Raw genomic sequence first — 18,078 nt, forward strand, 5'->3', positions numbered from 1 at the left:
CAATTGGAGTCTTATCTCAGCATTTCCTCATAAAGATTTGCACTTGATAAATGCAAGCTGAAAGCTTTTCTAAAGTGAGCCAATGGACACGTGGAGACAGGCAGCGGATTGGACAGATAAGGCGAACAGGTGGAAAATATTCCTCAATAAAGAATCAGAGGCTTGGTGCTGGAATGTGCTCCATCACTATCCAGCCTACTTTCTCCAGCATGGACCATGTTGCCTGCGACCACTGATCGAGTTAAAAAAGTGATGGTCAATTTTTTTTTACCATTAAAAAACGGTGGGGGCTACACACCTGATGCAATGGGACCCAAACAGATTGCCCCATGGTGCTCGAGTATCTGATAAAAGTTCCCACTTTCTTTCTTAGATTCTAAAGAAACAAAGTTGCTCTCTCGTGAGTTCCATGCATTTTTTGCAAAACCTAATATCAGACATTGACAGTTTTATTTGTTGGTTAGGTTTTGGCTGGCTACTTCTGTTTTATTTTGCTAGTGTTGCTGTTTGTATCGTGTCCGTCTTCTCTCGTCTCCCCCTACTCCTGCTATTATTGCACCTGTGTTCTTGCTTTGTTCCCTTTGTCTTCTTGTGCAGTGTGAGGTCATTATATCGTCCATGTATTGTCGTCAGTAACTTTTAGTTCTTATTCGGTCCTTGTTAAGCTCTTTATGTTGCAGTTTAACAGCATTTAAGTTGTCCCATGCTCTTTTTGGTGAACCTATTTTTGGATTAAAACCTCGCTACTTTGAGCTCTCACCTGGTCTCCTTCTTCGTGTGAACAGTCAACCTACAGTATTGTACACAGCGATGCATGTTTAACTACTAAGCTACTGATAGGTCACATACAGAGTTGACCATTTCCATGACAACAATGAAAATATGTTTGCGATGAGGGCCCTTTTTTTCTGGCTTCAGCAGCAGCACCCATAAATGTCTGCATGCGCCTGAGGGAGGGGAAATGTTGACAGAGCTTTCAGGAGTAACTTTGGTTTTCTGTGTTCTATACTGTAGTTATGATCGCGGGTGGTTGGTTTTGTTTTCAGCAGGGTGTGAGTGAGCAGCGTTGTGGAGCCTTGTGCGTTGCCATGTTGAGACGATTTGTCGTACTACACAGTCAGGTCCTCAACAACAGCAACTTCTTCAGGAGCTCAAGATATTTGTTGTCATTCATTAAAAGAGCAAGTGCTGATTCACATACAAACCACTTGAGATTGAGCAATCCCGCCCTCAGCAGCAAGTGAGCCGTGCTATTTTCGATAGTCATCACTCTGCTCATTTCTCAACTTTATTTTTAAGCGAGTGTCACTCGTGTTTTCAGCTTCTGCTGCGGGAGGCTGATGATGTGCCACATTCCTCTCCCTAAATCAACTGTGAAAGGTGTGAGCTGATGAAAACCTACAGAAGCTGCTCCCATAAATGGCTGACTTATCGGTGCAGAGCAACTTCTGCCAGCAGCACTTGCATGTGAGGTCACAGGAACTGGGATGCTGGTTCCACCTCCTCTCCTCCGCTCCAGGCCTCAGATATCTTGTTGTGTCGTTGCCTCTTTATGCTTCACATCCTTTTATTACATCTTCAGAAGAAGACAGGAAGTTTGTGCGGCTGAGTTTCGTAATTCGCGATAAGAGGGCATACCACCCTCGTGCTGCAGCGTAGCCGAGCAGGCAGCTATGTCATTAGCGCATTCTTCACAAGTATCCGATCTAAGTCTTCACCGCAGCGACTCGTAATTTCGGTCCATCCACATTAGAGGTTGAAATAATGTTCCGCCGGTCCCACAAATTGGTATGACATGCAAGCTGTCACAGGTACCAGAGTTACGGCTGGTCCTGTTCATACATGGAACGCAATTTCAGATACATGCCACACATGTGGCAGAAAGGCCCGCAGGAGAGCGGAGACTAGTGCAATTAAGTGCATCAGCGTGTCATTACCTTGGGTTTCTCTGGGATTAAACTGGTTGTCAATCTCTGTGAGGAAGAAAGGCGAGAGAGACCTCCAGTGCAGCCGCCGCTCTGACTGAACGACAGAGAGACATGACGCACCATCTTGGATCCAAATATCCAAGCTGGAGTCCTGTTCTGGAGTACTACAACCAGTGTGCAACTGTCAGCTAGTCGGACATGTTCTCTGGACGTGCTCTTTATTTGATCCTTGGAGCTGTGCCAAATCTTCTGAGAGGAACTTGTTGTGATCTTTTTTGTGTGCTTTTATTTTGTTATTTCCTGTTTTCTTGTGTGTTGTTTCCATTTCCTGTGTTTCGTTTAACTTCACAGCAGCACAGTGGCTGGAACCCATCTGGTAATCATGCTTGGTTCCAGTCTGCGTTGCCAGATGGTTGCTCCATGTCCACCAGTAAAGATCTCTCGAGACTTTGTTCTATAGCGTTCTTGATACCTTTGTGCGTGCATATTCTGCCACTTTGTTGGTTTCTTCCTTGTTTATTACCCTTTTCTATCAGCCTTCGTGCTTTATGTGAAAGTTTTTGTAGCTCACATTTTGTTTTCTCTTGTTGGCTTTTCTTCCTTGTGTGTGTGTTTGAGTATTCAAAGTTTATCCGAGTGCGTTTTCATTGTCCCCTTGAATGTTTCCCTCGCTCTGCGTTTTGGTGGCAACGTCTTTAGTTCCTGGTTTCCTGTTTGTGCCCTATTATTTCTCTGTTAAATGTGTATTAACCCTTGTTAGTAACCTTGTTGTTCCGAGTCCTCTGTGAGCCAGCAACGATCTTAGCACGTGGGTCTGTTCTCCTGAGCCACCACGACAGAACTCACCTCAACAGATTACTACACATACAGTTGGTTCTGCAACAGGGTGGGGTCAGCTGACTGCATCACTTGTGTTGTAGTCAAGACTGAAACCATAGCATGCAGAGTGTCGAGGGAGATGGAGTCAAGACCAAACCAAATCCAAAAGCATAGGTCTCTCAGTTGTATGGAGCCACACACTTATCTTTTTTCCCCAAATATATCCTGAACTAAAATACTTTCATAGGAACAAACACAGTCCAATGACATATGATATGTGATTGGTTGTGTTTTTTTTTGGTGTTGTACTTTATGGTACAGAACCCAGATAGCAGCTAAAGTTAGCACTTGTGTTTACCAGCCTGTATTTGAATATTGTGGCAAAATTCAGTTGAGTAGGAGTTTCTATGCTGTGATATACAGACGTGATCATATAAACATCTCGTAGCTTCTGGTGCAACGATGGAAGGTTCCCACTGTTGTTCCTCTCACTGAGGCTATTTGAGCAGCTGCCTGTGGAAAGCGTCTCTATTGAGGCAAACCTTGGCTTTTGTGCCCACTTCTGCCAGAACTAAGACCTTCTCAATGGCCTGAATAGAAATCCCTTTTGACATGATCCCAATTGTGACACCTTCTCAACACCCCGGGGCTGGCATCTTTTCTTCAGCCCCTCCCCAAATTAATGCCCTCCACTTTATATCAGGCTTTCGCATGGACCTACTTTGTTTTTAAGCCGCAACCAAGGCTTCACAGCAAGACGGTGGGAATTTTTGGGGGTCGCGCTGTGGTTGTTGTAGCAACATTTATCAAGGACTGAATGTAGCAGATGTCAAAGCAGGCCATCGGTGTATAGCGAGATGGATTCACACATAGCTTTGCCACACAGGTCCCTATACACCACAACTTTGGAAGTGCTGTGAATTTAATTCTTCTGGTGTGGTTGTCTCTTTTATGTCTATGGGCCCAATATTGTGACGTATCAAGCCTAAAATATTCAAGTTTCCAGGCTTGTTTGTCTTCAGCATCAGCCTGAAAAGATGTTGACAGTTGCTTTGTTCAGTTAGAAAGCACCACCGCCAAAGTTACCGTTGGTGCCTCATGGCAAGTGTTCAACTTCAGACAAACCTGCCTTGAGAGCAAAATATATCAGGCCTGGATGCTGGATCTGGGATCCGTTTCAGATCCACTAAAAGGAATTTAATATACAGCCCGAATCCGGTACTGAACTGAACCGACGGTCAGATTCCAGCCACTCTGCGCCGGATATCCATAAGGCAGATTAGTCCAGGATCTGGTGAGGAGGCAACTGCCGTGTCTGATTCCTACGTGGATCTGGTGACTGGTGGCCAGATCTGCTATATGAGTGGGCAAAACCATCTTGTGTTTTTAAGTAGCCTCTCAGTGGATGAAGTTTACAGCTGCTATACCTGCAACAATCATTTGATGCTCAGGTGTTGCAGGATAAACATGACTCTGTAATGTCAATGTTGTGGAGGAATTGCTACCGAACTCCACAGATGACGCTTCAGCATTCTGCTGGATTCTAGAGACTCAACTCACTATAAAGTACCTCAGAGAAAGGCATTTGCTTCCAACCTGGACAAAGATAAAAGGAGAAACTCCCTTTGTTGATGCTGAAATATATGAATCACAGCATATACAGTTAAATATTTTCACTTAGAAGCCAGGAAACACTTATTCTTTTTCTACCATACAGTGAGCAGTATTTTATGTTAGAGTTAAAAATGAGGAATCACACCGAATTTATGTTTAAAAGTTGGCATGAAAGTGGATGGAGACGATATTTAAATTTAAATTTTGTCATCATGTAAGATGTAAAGTATCACCACAACGGTTGTGTGTATTAAGGTGTATCAATGTAACTTAGGGCTCAACACTGAAAGCAGTAGGCTAGGATTAGTGTGCTATTTACTTGTATTTAAATCTTCTTTTTAAAACACACGTCTTAAGAGAGAGGCGAGAGTACAGCTTCAATCTCGTGACTCCATTTATCACAGATCACACATCTGATCTGAATGTTTTGAAATTCACCCAAAACACACCTTAGAGTGAAGATTTTATTGGCTTGGCCCAGGTGAACTGTAAACTGTATCTAGCATGTTCACGGAGAACACAGCAACACAACGGTGCAGTTCTTCTAAGAACAAGCATCCAGTGGGTCATTACCATTCGCTGCTATCAAAATAACATGCTACAGTGGAAAATATTATAAAAAATACAGCTAATAAATAAAAAAGACATTCATATAAAAATAATCTCTTAAAATATACAAGAACATTTGTACATATAAAAAGGGGGGCCTCCTGTTCTGCGTCTTGTTATTGATGAATGACTCAAAATAGTTTCCGTATTAAAAACACAACCGGCTTCCAGCAAACCAGCAGCGTGTGAGGGGAGGTGAGACAGGAGAACAAAACAAGTCGTGGGCGACTGGTGTTGCGTCACAGCGGCCTCCAGATGAGTGTGTGAGAGTTTGGTTGGCTTGATCGAGGGATGAAAAGTGCACGAGTAGATCTAAAATACTGGTTGATGGAGAGGAAAAGTAGCTGACTAACCAGTCCAGTAAAGCTGGGGAATGTTTGTGTGTGTTGTTCAGCGGCTCATTGATACAGTCAGTTAAAACAGTAACTGCTGGTAGGGTCGAGATGTAGAGTGTCAGAAATAACCTGGAGGAAGAAGGATCCCGTGGTCAGCCATGTTTGTTTACACCCACCCCGTATAGTGTTCGGGTGACGGCACTAGTGAGTTCTGCTTTTTAGTCGCGTCAGTTCTACATTTCAGTCATGGGATTTTATGAACGCAATCAGAATGGTTCACATCCGATCCGCGACCCATGGCGGCAATATTTGTGGGCAAATGCTGAGTGTTTGGTGTCGCACACGACTCCATCTCAGCAAGGAGGGAGGGAAGATGATGCTGTATATGCCGCGTAGAGGGGTGGGCGAAAGGAGACTAAAGCGATTGGTGGAATTGGTGGGAAAGTCGTGTGATTCGCCAAAATTGCACGGTGAACTCACGGGGATTGGTTGCAGGTGCGTTCATAGTTGCGATCACAACATCGCCATCTCCTGGAGGGACTGACAAACATCTCGCTACATCGCATCGGAACAAAAATCTAACGTCATGTTTGATAGTCATTTTGAATGCAGTAAAAGCTGACAAAGGTCACAGCTACAGGATCCACTTCCACCAAATGAACCGCGCAACCTTCCCGAAAAAGCAGAGTCAGTCACCAGCATCAGTAGTTTCCACATTGAATAAATTACACTGCATAATTCCAATCTGCAGCTGAAGGTGAGCACTCCGGTCCTGACACGAAGTTACATTCCACAGCAGATAGGCAAGACAGGTGAGACCAAACGTTCGAGTCCCTGCAACTGCACGACGGTCCTCTGTGACAAGCAGCTCTCTGGCTGCGTCCTCCGCAATAAATAGTTTATTTACAGGTGTAGACTTCTGTCCTCTCACTGCATGTGTTGCACTTGACGTGGCAGCACCACAGGAACTTGCAGTTGCACTGCCAGACCCGCGAGTACTGGTGTGTGTTGTATCCGCGACCGCAGCACATCAGGTCGCAGCTGTTGGGCTGCTGAGCCGTTTTGTTGCACAGGCGACCCTGCGTGCCGGCGCTGCCCGTTCGAGAGTCAGCCTCGCAGTAGTTGGGCGACCTCTCGATGAAGACCATTTCCGTGTCCATGGGCTTGCGGTAAGAGTGAGGCTTCTTGATTTTCAGAAAGGTGGGCCGCTTGTTCCGGCTGGCCGGCACCGGCTCCACGTGCACTGCCAGATTGTACTTGTCCTTCAGGGTGAATCCCAGCTGACGGATCTTTGGCAGCGTCGTCCAACACGTCTTGGTGGTGCAAGATCCCGAGACACCGTGACACTTGCACTCAACATGCATGCCCTTCTTCAGCACCTGCAACACAACCATGCTGTCATTAGAGTTTGATCCTGATATATTTGAGCCTCAGTTCCAGCCCTGTCTTCAACTGCGCAGTTCACCATTTTACATGTATAGATCACAATTAATTTGCTGTTAGGTGTATTGACACGGTTTCAAGGACCTCTTTTGCGATTAAACTGAAGGATCCAAAAGCATTTGGAAGCAATCTGACGGACAAACCGGTCGACTGATTTTTCAAACCAGTCATGTTAAAGGGTTAGCAAACAAACCTTGCCAACAAGTACAGTTGCCACATGAATTTAGAATCTGACTATAAAAGAAAGGGTTCTTCTTTGTTTTGTATTGATTTATTACTTTGTTTTCACCCCCAATGACCGTATAGCTAATTGAATTTTGAGATTTTAATATTTTGAGTAGGAGATTTGAACATTGTACGTGGATGTGAAAAATAATGGATGCCACACTCCATCTGTGCTAATACAAAGTAACACTTGAGGAAAAAACAATCACAATATTTGGCGTAGCTGATAGTTGTCAGGTCCCTAAACCTGAGTTGGTTGTAGAGGAGGTGACCCTCTATAGGGCATTAGACCACTTGATGAGAAGCTGAAAGATGCTGCTGAAAAACAACGCAATTCACTTCTATATGAATATGAGATATTAATTACAACATACGTTATGAAGCGAAAACAAAGTCAAGTTAAAAATGCAGAGTATGTTGAGAAAAAATAGTTACTTTGGAGCACATTTTGAATATTATTATTAATTATTATTAAGATAATAATTTAAAAAGGGGAATGTAAATTTCGAAAAAATCTTCATGATCATAACAAGAGAAAAGTGAGGAAGAGTATACTCACGAATGGAAAAGATGCGTGAGAGAAATCATAAAAGTCATTATTCAAATTGAAACATTCATTCTTTACTCTAACATTTATTCCTGTTACTGCTTTGCCGGAGCCAGCAGCTATTGAGCTGCACAGGTCCCTGGACACCGGACAACCACTCAACTCACTCACACACAAACATGCTGTACATGCAAACAATTTGGAGCGACCTCTGTAAGGTTTCAGTCTATGGACGGACACCAAGGACACATACTAGCTCAGAGGGATCAGATAAACTCCACAGGGTAACCGCCCTGATTTGCACAAGCGGGATTCTTCGATTTCCAACCCTCTCTCAACGGGGCAGAAGCAATGCTGAAAGTTGATCAAACAACTAAGCGGAAAGATACATTTAATTACAAAATAAATTCATTCAAAAATATAATAATAATAATAATAATAAGAAGAAACAAATAGTATTATTAAACATCAATTATTAAGTGTGTAAAATGGTCAAGGTCACCATGGAAGAGATTATACTAGATGCTTTCACATTGAGCTGCTTACACTCCGGCTGATGGCAGGTGTAACACTTTTCTGAACAGCTTTGGACTGAACTGCCGGAGCTTACACAGAACGTGTCATGCCATGAGTCAGACAGTCAGTCCTTCTTCTGGAACCTTACTATCAGCCTTTTCCACGGGAAGAGATTCTGTGTTGTCACCCTGTCAGGTCTTTAGCTGGACTCATGAGTCCCAAATACAGGTGAGTCACTCTGATCTGATCTGCTCTGGCAGAGATTCCAACTCATGGCTCATCTACGTCCCACACAGGTGAGGAATCACACCACAGCTCATGCAGAGCTTTAGATGGCGCCACCATAGCGTGGCTTGTCGCACAGTGGCCATCACAAGTGGAACTCTTCCTTCTAGATCGAGATGTAATCTTGCGGGACACCACATGGACGACCACAAACACTGTTTCCAAACACTTCAGTGCAGAAACGTGTCGTGCTGTCAGTGTAAATGAAACCAGAATCGTGAAAGAGAATAGAAGTCAACATAACAAACTCAAGTCATCTGTACCGGTAGCAAGACATTTTTAAGCTAGCTCCTGCTCCCTTCCATTTGACTTGGTCCTTATCAGTCAAATTCAAGCTTTAATATCTGCTTGGCACAGACGTATGCATGTCTTCCAAACACTCATTTTTTCCACTTTCCATCAAATAATCAGGCAGGAACACATTCTGACGAACATATTGCTGGAATAGTTCAACAGGTTGAGACAAACGTTTCCTAGCATTCCAGAGCTGCTACAGTTTGTCACCCCCTGGCTACTAATTCTACGAGACTCCTTCATGGGCTCAACAGACAGGGAATATGGAGATGGATGGACTGTGGAGCAGGACCGCGAAGCTTATAAACCATATCAAAAAGACTTCTGAGTGAAGACAAGTGAGCTGCGAGCTTATCAAGAGCGGCATCGGTCGTGAAGTGAATATAATGGTTATGTGTCGATCAGTCTTCACAAAGAAAGTTTTACCCCGGTTGTGAAGAGAGGCATTTTGGATACAGCAGCCGCAGGGGAACAGTTTTACTTCACCTACACTGACCTTCTAGGATTACAGGAACTGGGTTCTCCAAGTATAATCTAAGCCATTTAACTTGGCATCATTTGACTTAAAAGTTGGACATAATCATCCAAATTCCAAATAAGAGGTCAGTTTGTTCCCTTTACTTCTCGTAGTCCACATGGTACAAGATGACAGAAACAACAGTTTTCCGGTGACAATTCTGGATTAAATTTGTGCAACATATTACTAGCTCGAGTGTGAGTGCATGTGTGTGTGTGTACTCTTGTGCTTCGATGCTTGTGAGAACCTGTATGAGTTTTTAATCAACAGAGTGAGGACATTTTGGCCGGTCCTCACTTTGTCAAGCCTCAGTTTGAGGGTTATGCAAAATAGCTGGATTATTATAATTGGGTTTTAGTTTGGTTCAGAGTAAAGGTTATGTTTAGCCATTTGTTTTAGATGGTTAGGTTTAGGGGGAGAGGCTGGGGAAAGGGTTATGTCAATGTATGTCAATGAGGGTCCTCACTAAGATAGGAAGGCAAACGTGTGTGTGTGTGTGTGTGTGTGTGTGTGTGTGTGTGAGTGTGTGTGTGTGTGTGTGCGTGTGTGTGTGTGTGTGTTCCTGGTTGATCCTCACTTGTCGGGACCAATTATTGACAAACCACTATTACTGTGAGGACCTTGTTCCAATGTGGGGACCATTTGGCTGGACCCCACAAATCCAAGCCTCAATTTGAGGATGAAGACTTCATAATAACTGGGTCACTATAACCAGGTGTAAGTGTGGTTCAGTCCTGGTTAAGGCAATGAGAGATCCTCACAAGGTCCCCACAAGGATAAAAATGCAAGTGTACTGTATGTGAGTGTGGGTGTGTGTGGGATTGTTAATACGACTTTGTGGGGACCAACTCTTGACTTGACTTGAAACACAATCCTTGTCAGGACTAGCTAACTTTGCGGGGACATTTGGCTGTGGACCCCACGGGGTGAGACTCAATTTGAGGATGAAGACTTCAAAATAACCGGGTCATTATAATTGGGTTTCAGTTTGGTTCAGAGTCCTGGTTAAGGTGTGTTTTGGATGGTTAGGTTTAGGGGAAGAGGCTGGGGAAAGCATGAAAGTCAATAAAATGTCCCCACAGAGAGATCTGAGGATGGATAGACGATTGTTTCTTCTGACGCTGGAAGACTGGCTGGTATTCGACCCGCCTCACCCAACGCCTGTAATAACTCCACAGTGCTCCTCAGACACAGTGGAGTCTGCGGCTGCTATTGTCTAAAGCCCTGGATGCTTGGTGTTCTCCTGCCCCTAAGAGCTAGCAAACACCTCCTACAGCAGCTTCAGTCGGGTGAGAGGCCAGCGTCACTGCTACTGTTTGTCTTACACAAAGCCCTCTAAGCTCGCCCACAGCACCTTTTCACTGGAGCTCAGCGAACATCATCTCCAATTTAACATAAACGCTTCAGGACAATAATTACAGAGAAGTCACTTGGGCAAATGCATATTAAGAGATTTGCACTTGGAATCAAGAGTCTATCTGAAGTCAGACCTCAAATATGAGATGCCTGCTGTTGGAATGTAAGAACGGAAGATCAAAGTCACTGTGGCACTAAAAAAAACTAAAAAAAAAACAAGACGTTGGTTTCAGGGGAAGCGCTGCAGAACTATGAGCCCTTTACTTCCAAATATCTTCAGTGAAGCTATTGTCATAGATCAAGCGTGTCAAAAGTCAGGGTAAGGGGCCGTTTGGCGCCTTTGATCATACTACTGACTCCCTAAATTCATAGCAAGATCCAAAGCATGCATACATGCATCCACCCATCCATCCATCCTTTCATCCATCCTAACCTTACCCCTCAATTTATCTGTCTGAAAAGTGTAAAGAAGTAGGGAAGACCTTTGTACTGTCCGAGTCAGGAGAATGAATTCCAACTTCATTTTTCAGTATATTTGAATTGTATTTACACTTTTTTGGATGCATTTCTTAATGTTATTTATTCGCAGCGCCGCATATATATAAACAAATAATAAATAAAGCAGCAGCATGTGTCTGGGCTGCCACCTTCCCATAATGTTAGACTATGCAGTTGACATATTTCCGTAATGTGTGAAAATGAAACAGTACATCGTCCTTTTCATGACAATACCAGTGGGAAAATAGACCATGCTTGTTGGATCCAGCTATACAGGGCACTTCACAGTCGGATCCATGCCAGATCCGTTGTGTATATTTCTCTCTGTACTGGGCTGATCCGCCAGACAGATATCTAGTGCGGAGTCGACATATTGTGCCAGTATCCTGGTCGGCTGAGACACAGAATCCATTTCGGATCCAGCAAACGGACCCATCCTGGATGTGGCCAATTGTTCACACAGCACCTTGATAGCTAAATGTATCTGGCATGGCTGTGGATCTGATGTACTCAGGGATCTGTTCCAGATCCGGGCTACATCTGATACAGATCCTTTTGCCTGATCCAATACAAAAGGTGGGCCAGATTACACAGAGGATCCGTCCCTGATCTGTAGCGGAGGCAATTGTCACGACTGATTCCTATGTGGATCTGTAGCTGAACTTGTTGCTGGATGCAGCTGCTATCTGGGCATGCAGCCTGGATCCGGAAGTACATCCGGGTTAGATACATTTTGCTATCAGGGTAAGCTGTGAATCAACTGCCATTGATGAGGATATCGCGACAGTAAAGCCAGATTCTGTAGCCTTCGAGTCATGTAGATATCAGTTGCTGGACAAGCATCATGTTTTCCGTTGTTTGGAGAAAAACATTCCGAAAACAAACTGCTTGAAAAACGTCTTAACAAACCCAGGTGGGTATAAATCACATGAGCATTACTCAACGGATGCACTTGTGAAATACCCAAATCTTGACGTACCAAAACAATTGGTCTGCTCTGATCACAGACCTGTTGCTTTCAGTGATATAATCCGGGGCTCGTGGTGGTGTTATACTGATACAATGACTACTAACAGGTCAGGAATGTACCTTTCGGCCGACCTCGTTGTTGTGCAAGTTCATCAGCGTCCTGGCGTTCTGCTTGATCTCCCGCGAGTCTACAAACACCTTGGAGAAGTCCAGACCGAAGAGGATGTCGGCGGAGCAGCCTCCCCACTTCCAGCCCTCCTGGTGGTTGTAGAGACCCTGCTTCTCCACGTCACAGCCGCAGCCGCTCAAAGTGCCCTGGCTGCAGGCGGCCGTCACGGCGTGGGCCACACCTGCGGCGATGATGGCGTAGGTGAACGCAGCCTCTTTACTGCCTGCAGAGAAGAAAGGTCTCTTTTTTAATATCACAATTGGACTCACTCGCAGTTTCAGGAGCTGTCAAGCCTCCTCACATACCGGGCATAGCTGCGCTCAAGCAAACTTGAGCCAAGTCAATTAATCATGTCGTAGCTCAGGGCGGAAATCAAGAAGGCAGATGGAAAAAGCTACTTTCCATGACTATCTTAGTTCCAAAACAAAATGCACAGCGGCGAATAGATATTTTGAGACGCAGTGGGAGAGAAAAGTTTGTATATTTAGATCCTGATTTGGACCATTTCCCAGCTGTGCACACACTGGGATCCACCCAGTGTAGGTGAATGTGACACACATTCAAAGCCTCCCCTCCACGTATGGAGGTTTCAACTCCCTAAAGTTGAGGTTCATGTATGCAAAACCTTCTGAAAAACCATAGTGGATTAAATAATCATTAAGCAGGTGTTATTTATGAACAGAAACAAAAACACTGTCAACACTCGGAATGTGTATCGGTAGGCATCTTGTGATACGATACACATACCAACACAGGAGTGGTGATACAATGTATCGCAATATATAGCGATACAGTAAGTTCAGCAATATATTGTAATAACAGCCACTATTGTAAAGGGGGGAAGGACATTATGTGCATGAAAACAAGTTGTTATGACGTCAGCCTGGTTATATTTTCAGTTGAATTTCACACTCAACAAATAAAAAAATTACTCCAATGTGCAAAAAGAAAATGTTCGTATTAAGCATCTGACAAATGCAGCAGCAAATCCAAGTAGATATGTATTAAATATTGTTATAGATGACTTAAAATATCAAGACAATATCAAACTGTTAAGTATTAATATTTCACCCAAAATATCAATACTGTATCACAGAATCAAGAATCGCAATACTTTTTTCCGACATCCCCAGTCATCACAGTGACACCTTATTTCATCACTCACTCATCCTGCCATGTATCGATTTACCCCCCAACAAATCTGTCTATTTATCAACCCACAGGTCCATCTATTCTTCTGCTGTCCTTCCACACATCGGTCTCGCAGTTCACCCCGCGGCGTGTGCCACCTCAGAGAAGTCACCCCAGTCATTGACTGCCATTTTCAAGCCGCACATCAGTCTGGACACAGCACAGCGAGAGGCGTCTCAGCGACAGGGAGAATCCTCCATCCTCATTGCTGAGTCGTGAGCGGTGCTGCATCACTGCCAACAACAATCTCACCAAGAAGGACTCTGTCAGTTATCAGAGTTCCAGTCTGCTGGAACAAAACAATGGGCTGCGAGCAGGGCAGCCGGACGACTCGACCTGGTGGCTCCTGGCACATTCTGAGACATATGTGGGTCCAGCTAGGATCAAGTAACAATGAGATGCTGGAATTTATGAAGAGACGTTCATCTGATGTAAGTGCAGGCGGCCTTGGGTTTGGCAGAGGCTGCACATCCTGTTTGAAACGTGCAACAAGTTTCATGATTTTCAGAGCATATCACATCGAAAAATCCAGCACAGAAAAAAAAAAAAAAACAATAGGACAAGTAAGCAACAGAATGGCTGAATGGGAGAACAGGCAAGGTTGTGTGTTGTGTTGCCAGATAAATACTAAGCTTTCAGCCTTCTAAGGTACACAAAAGGAATGTGGGGTCTCAGCGCAGTTTTGCCTAAGCGTTTCATGTAGTTAGAAAGACTTGTTAAATCTAGATGGAAAACTACAAATCCACTTATGTAGAAAATGAACGTAGGAATCTGGTCCTGTAGAAGAGGAAGTGGAGGCAGCAACAAGACAATTAGGGAGTGTTTTTGTCTGCATAGCGTGAATGTGCAGTCAGCTCATGTTTAGAACCTCCATATAACAGCAACCTCAGCTCAAACAACATTTTAAACTTTTGAAGAAGAACTCATGAATCTCCGACATCAAAATAAACATTTGCCGTTTTATAACTGTCCTTAACACCTTTTGGTTGTGTTTCTGGGACGGGTTATAGACATTGAAACTAAGTAGCAATTCATCAATAATCCTTGACTGCAAACACCTGCACGAGGCCTAATAAAAACATTCTGGCTTCCACCAGTCATTATCATCTCCATCACTGAAAGAAGAGAGAGCATTTGAAATGATAAAACAGGATGCAAGCATCAATGCTTTTATGACTGTAATACTATATACTATACTATATAATTACAATATAATTACCTTGTATAGCCAAGCTGTTCCAGACAATACAGTCAACTATCCAACCGGGAAGGTCATCTCATAATTTCAAAAGTTTGGAGTAACTGACGTATATTGAAATAAAAATCGTTTTCAAGTTCAGCTCCACTATCACACGCCGTGTAAACCAGGCGCGTCCCTGGCAACAGTGGATCAGGTGTCTCCGAGACACCTGCCTGGAAGCAGCCAAGAATTGTGCTCGACACGATGGAGCCACAAGAAGAGAAAGTCCGCTCACCGACGCGCAGCTCTTTGCCGAACACAGTCCTTTCTCCCAGGGCCGAGCAGTTCCACCGGCTGTGTCGGAACTGGAACTGGCACTCGTTGATCGCCATCTGGACCCCTTCTCCGATCACGATGATGGCGTCGGGGCGGCTTTGACAGATCGTCCTCTGACGAGGAGCCAAGCCGGGGATCTTGTTGCAGATGATGCCGGCCCCCAGCGCCACCACCGTGGACAGACCCCTGCCGGGAACAGAGCGGCGCGCGTCACGGAAGGAACGTGGAGCCGAGCGAGTCACACGGAATTACAATTGCACATTACTCCTGATCACCTATGATCATGTTCGGGAATTTAAAAAACTCACCCAAGTTTCAAGTAGAATAATCCAAGTGAGATGAAAAGGTGGAAAAGCCAGCGGCGCGTCTTCCTGCTCATGGTGCCGCTGCCAACTGGAGCGAAGACGGTTCTATCGAGCCCCGCGGGACCGCCAGGTGGACAAGGCGAACGTTCTGGTCAATCCTGTCATTGGGTCGCGACGGGCTGCCCGGATTCTGAGCTCGGACATCAGGCCGGCGGGTTCTGGGCGAGCATGTTCTTAATGAACACACTGGGGAAAAGCGTGCGCACTTGGCCACGAGGGCGTGTTCCCAGAAGGTTCAGCCTCTCCAGGTGCCGCTCACCTGGCCCAGGACCTACTCAGCGCCTGCCTGGCTCCATCTTCTGTGGACTCTGTGCAGACCCCTTTCGTGGCCACCCTCCTCTTGCCATCCTCCACATCGGCATCTCCAGCAGGTCCGGATGATCATTCACAGACCCGAGCCATTCATCACAAAAGAATCCGGCTTTAGTCGACATTTATGAAGCTAGTCTAGTCATTCACGACCTGCAGCGGGGTCACGACTGAAATAGATCGGACCCCACAAACAGCCAGAGCTTGGCTCAAAGCAGAAGTTTCCATTTTAATATCAACGTCAGCTTTGTAACCGCACCGGACACCAACGTTCAATGGGACATTTAGTGCCTGCTATAAATGCCTCAGCTAACTATGAGCATTTTTGGAGGTAATCGAAGAGAAAAGATTCAAAAGTTAAACAAAGGCAGTGAAAGTATGAATGGGCGGGATTTGTACTCCATCTAGTGGCTTCACGCTGTACACGCAGCTCAACAGATCCACCGACGCACTTGACCTTTGTCATATCCTTTTTCACAGATGAATCTCCTTGAGCTATACCAAAAACATATATTCTTACTCTCACTGGAGCCACGGGGCCCTTAAAACCATCACATCCAGCTCTGGGCCTTTCTGGGCAGAGTTTGCCAGTGTGCGTGTGCCCTGCGATGGACTGGCAAACTGTGTATTCCTGCCTCTCGCCCAGTGGGATAGGCTCCTGGGATAGGTTCCAGCACTCGCTGACCAGGACTATGCACTGGTTATATATAAACCAGGTGACATCACACTGTCACACATGGTAAGAACGTTGGGCTAACTGCGTCTGTCCAAGTCAAACATCCACCTGGAGGGACGGATCTGAGGGAAGCCGCTTGTAAGCAAGTGTCTAACGCACGTCCCTTCATTATAGCGCGCATCCAACAAGGTCTTCTTGGAATGGTGGATGGCTCAATGACTTTACATCAGTCAGGGATATTAAGATTGAGACTGAGGCAATCAGAAGAAAGGAGACAGTTTAACAGATCATACAGCATTATGTTGACAACTTGAACATCTTTATTTGAAGATACATCTCACATTAGTCTGGAAATACATTTTAACCACTGCGACATTCAAACGTATATGGAATTAAGATCTAAAATGACAGAGACAAAGGTCTACCCTGTTGTACTGGACATCATCACACATGGTCACAAAGAAGCGTTAGCAAAGCTGATGCAACAGTCGAGAGGGCACTCTCCAGGGAAGGCAGTAAATTGTATAGTCATCTCCAAATAGGGCAACATCTCTACCCACCAACTATACAATCTACTACCTCACTCCGAGGAGCACGAGGACGTGACGGCTGGAAATGATCCGACTCGAATGGTCACTTTGAGAAAGACAGTAAGTTGAATAGTTATCTCCCAGTGCGGGTGTGACCCTAAAACTATACAACCTACTACCTCATCCCACAGTGCCAAAACAGGTGCACAGCCAGGGTCCTCCTGCTGGGCTGGGCCAGGCCTGCTCTCAGCTGGAACAGAAAAGGAGTAGTTAAAAACGCTGATGTCCCCTTTAACCACTACTTTATATCAGAAGTTTATTAGCACATACTTGAAAAGAACAGCCAGTGTTAGGAACTATAACATGGCTGGTGATCACGCTGGTTTATTATCTAGCTTTATTTATTTTTTATCATTACCCGTTCCAGTCAAGAGTGAGTCATTTACACAACAATCCTCAATGGTCTGCCAGTATTCAAATACCTCTAGAAGTAGTACTGACAGGACAACGGTACTTAGAGTCTAACTAACACGTCAATGCTTTTAGCAGCACAGTGAAAGCAATATTTAATATGACCCTAAAATCAGATGCCTAGAACATAATGAAGTCGTCCCCAGTACAGGACACAGGAACTTTGGAATTGCACTTTGGAATGTTTTTTTAATCAACAAAGCACTGTACCTTGTTTGCTTTAAACACCATTTTCAAAGGCTGGTCTGGAAATTTCTTAATGTGTATCTGACTTGTTTGTACAAACGAGGGGAAATTCTGTACTGTTACTAGTGGTTCACTCTAACTTTGCATCACAATAGAACACTAGATATCAAATACCAGGCATTCACTTTGAATCCAGGAAGGAATATGCCTCTTAAATGCTGAGCAGCAGTTACTTAAAAAGGCGCTCGGGGTCTTCTTCTTGAGTCAGGACAGTAACACAAATCACCATACTCCACAGATACCTGACTCACATTCCTCCCAGTGAATGCGCCACACTTCGCAGTGACGTTATATCAAGCACACTGCATTAAATTTATGCCATAATGCATTACAAGAATGGTGTTCATGATGGGACATCGGTGCGGTACTTACCCGCCGTGTGCAGACGTTCAGATGACGATACATACACTACCATGGTGAACAAGTTAGAGAATAAACTCATCTGCTGGATGAAATAAGTAAGTCGTGTCTATTCGTTGGCTCATTGTCTGGAGAGAAAGCCCGTCAGTTGAGAGCTTTTTAGAGCCGTTAGCCACTGAGCTAACGGCACGAGCCAGCGTGGTTTTCCAGACGAACGCCGCTCATGAAAACAGCTGAGATCCCTTCCAGATACAAAAGCATAACCGGGGTCCCCGTGGCGAGTTTAGCAA

The 18,078-nt window shown here is 44.7% G+C and overlaps 1 protein-coding gene across 1 annotated transcript; it reads right to left on the reverse strand.

Moving 5' to 3' along the window:
- Positions 1-4,842: 4,842 nt before the first annotated feature.
- On the reverse strand, positions 4,843-15,685 carry wnt7aa (wingless-type MMTV integration site family, member 7Aa). Its single transcript, XM_053867729.1, has 4 exons — positions 15,140-15,685; positions 14,791-15,017; positions 12,076-12,347; positions 4,843-6,684 (listed from the first exon to the last, which is right to left on the reverse strand). Exons 1-4 carry the CDS (start codon positions 15,208-15,210, stop codon positions 6,205-6,207), a joined length of 1,050 nt encoding a protein of 349 aa, XP_053723704.1. The 5' UTR covers positions 15,211-15,685; the 3' UTR covers positions 4,843-6,204.
- Between the last annotated feature and the right edge of the window lie 2,393 nt (positions 15,686-18,078).

Source organism: Synchiropus splendidus, chromosome 6 (genome assembly GCF_027744825.2).
Source record: "Synchiropus splendidus isolate RoL2022-P1 chromosome 6, RoL_Sspl_1.0, whole genome shotgun sequence".
Taxonomy (NCBI): domain Eukaryota; kingdom Metazoa; phylum Chordata; class Actinopteri; order Syngnathiformes; family Callionymidae; genus Synchiropus; species Synchiropus splendidus.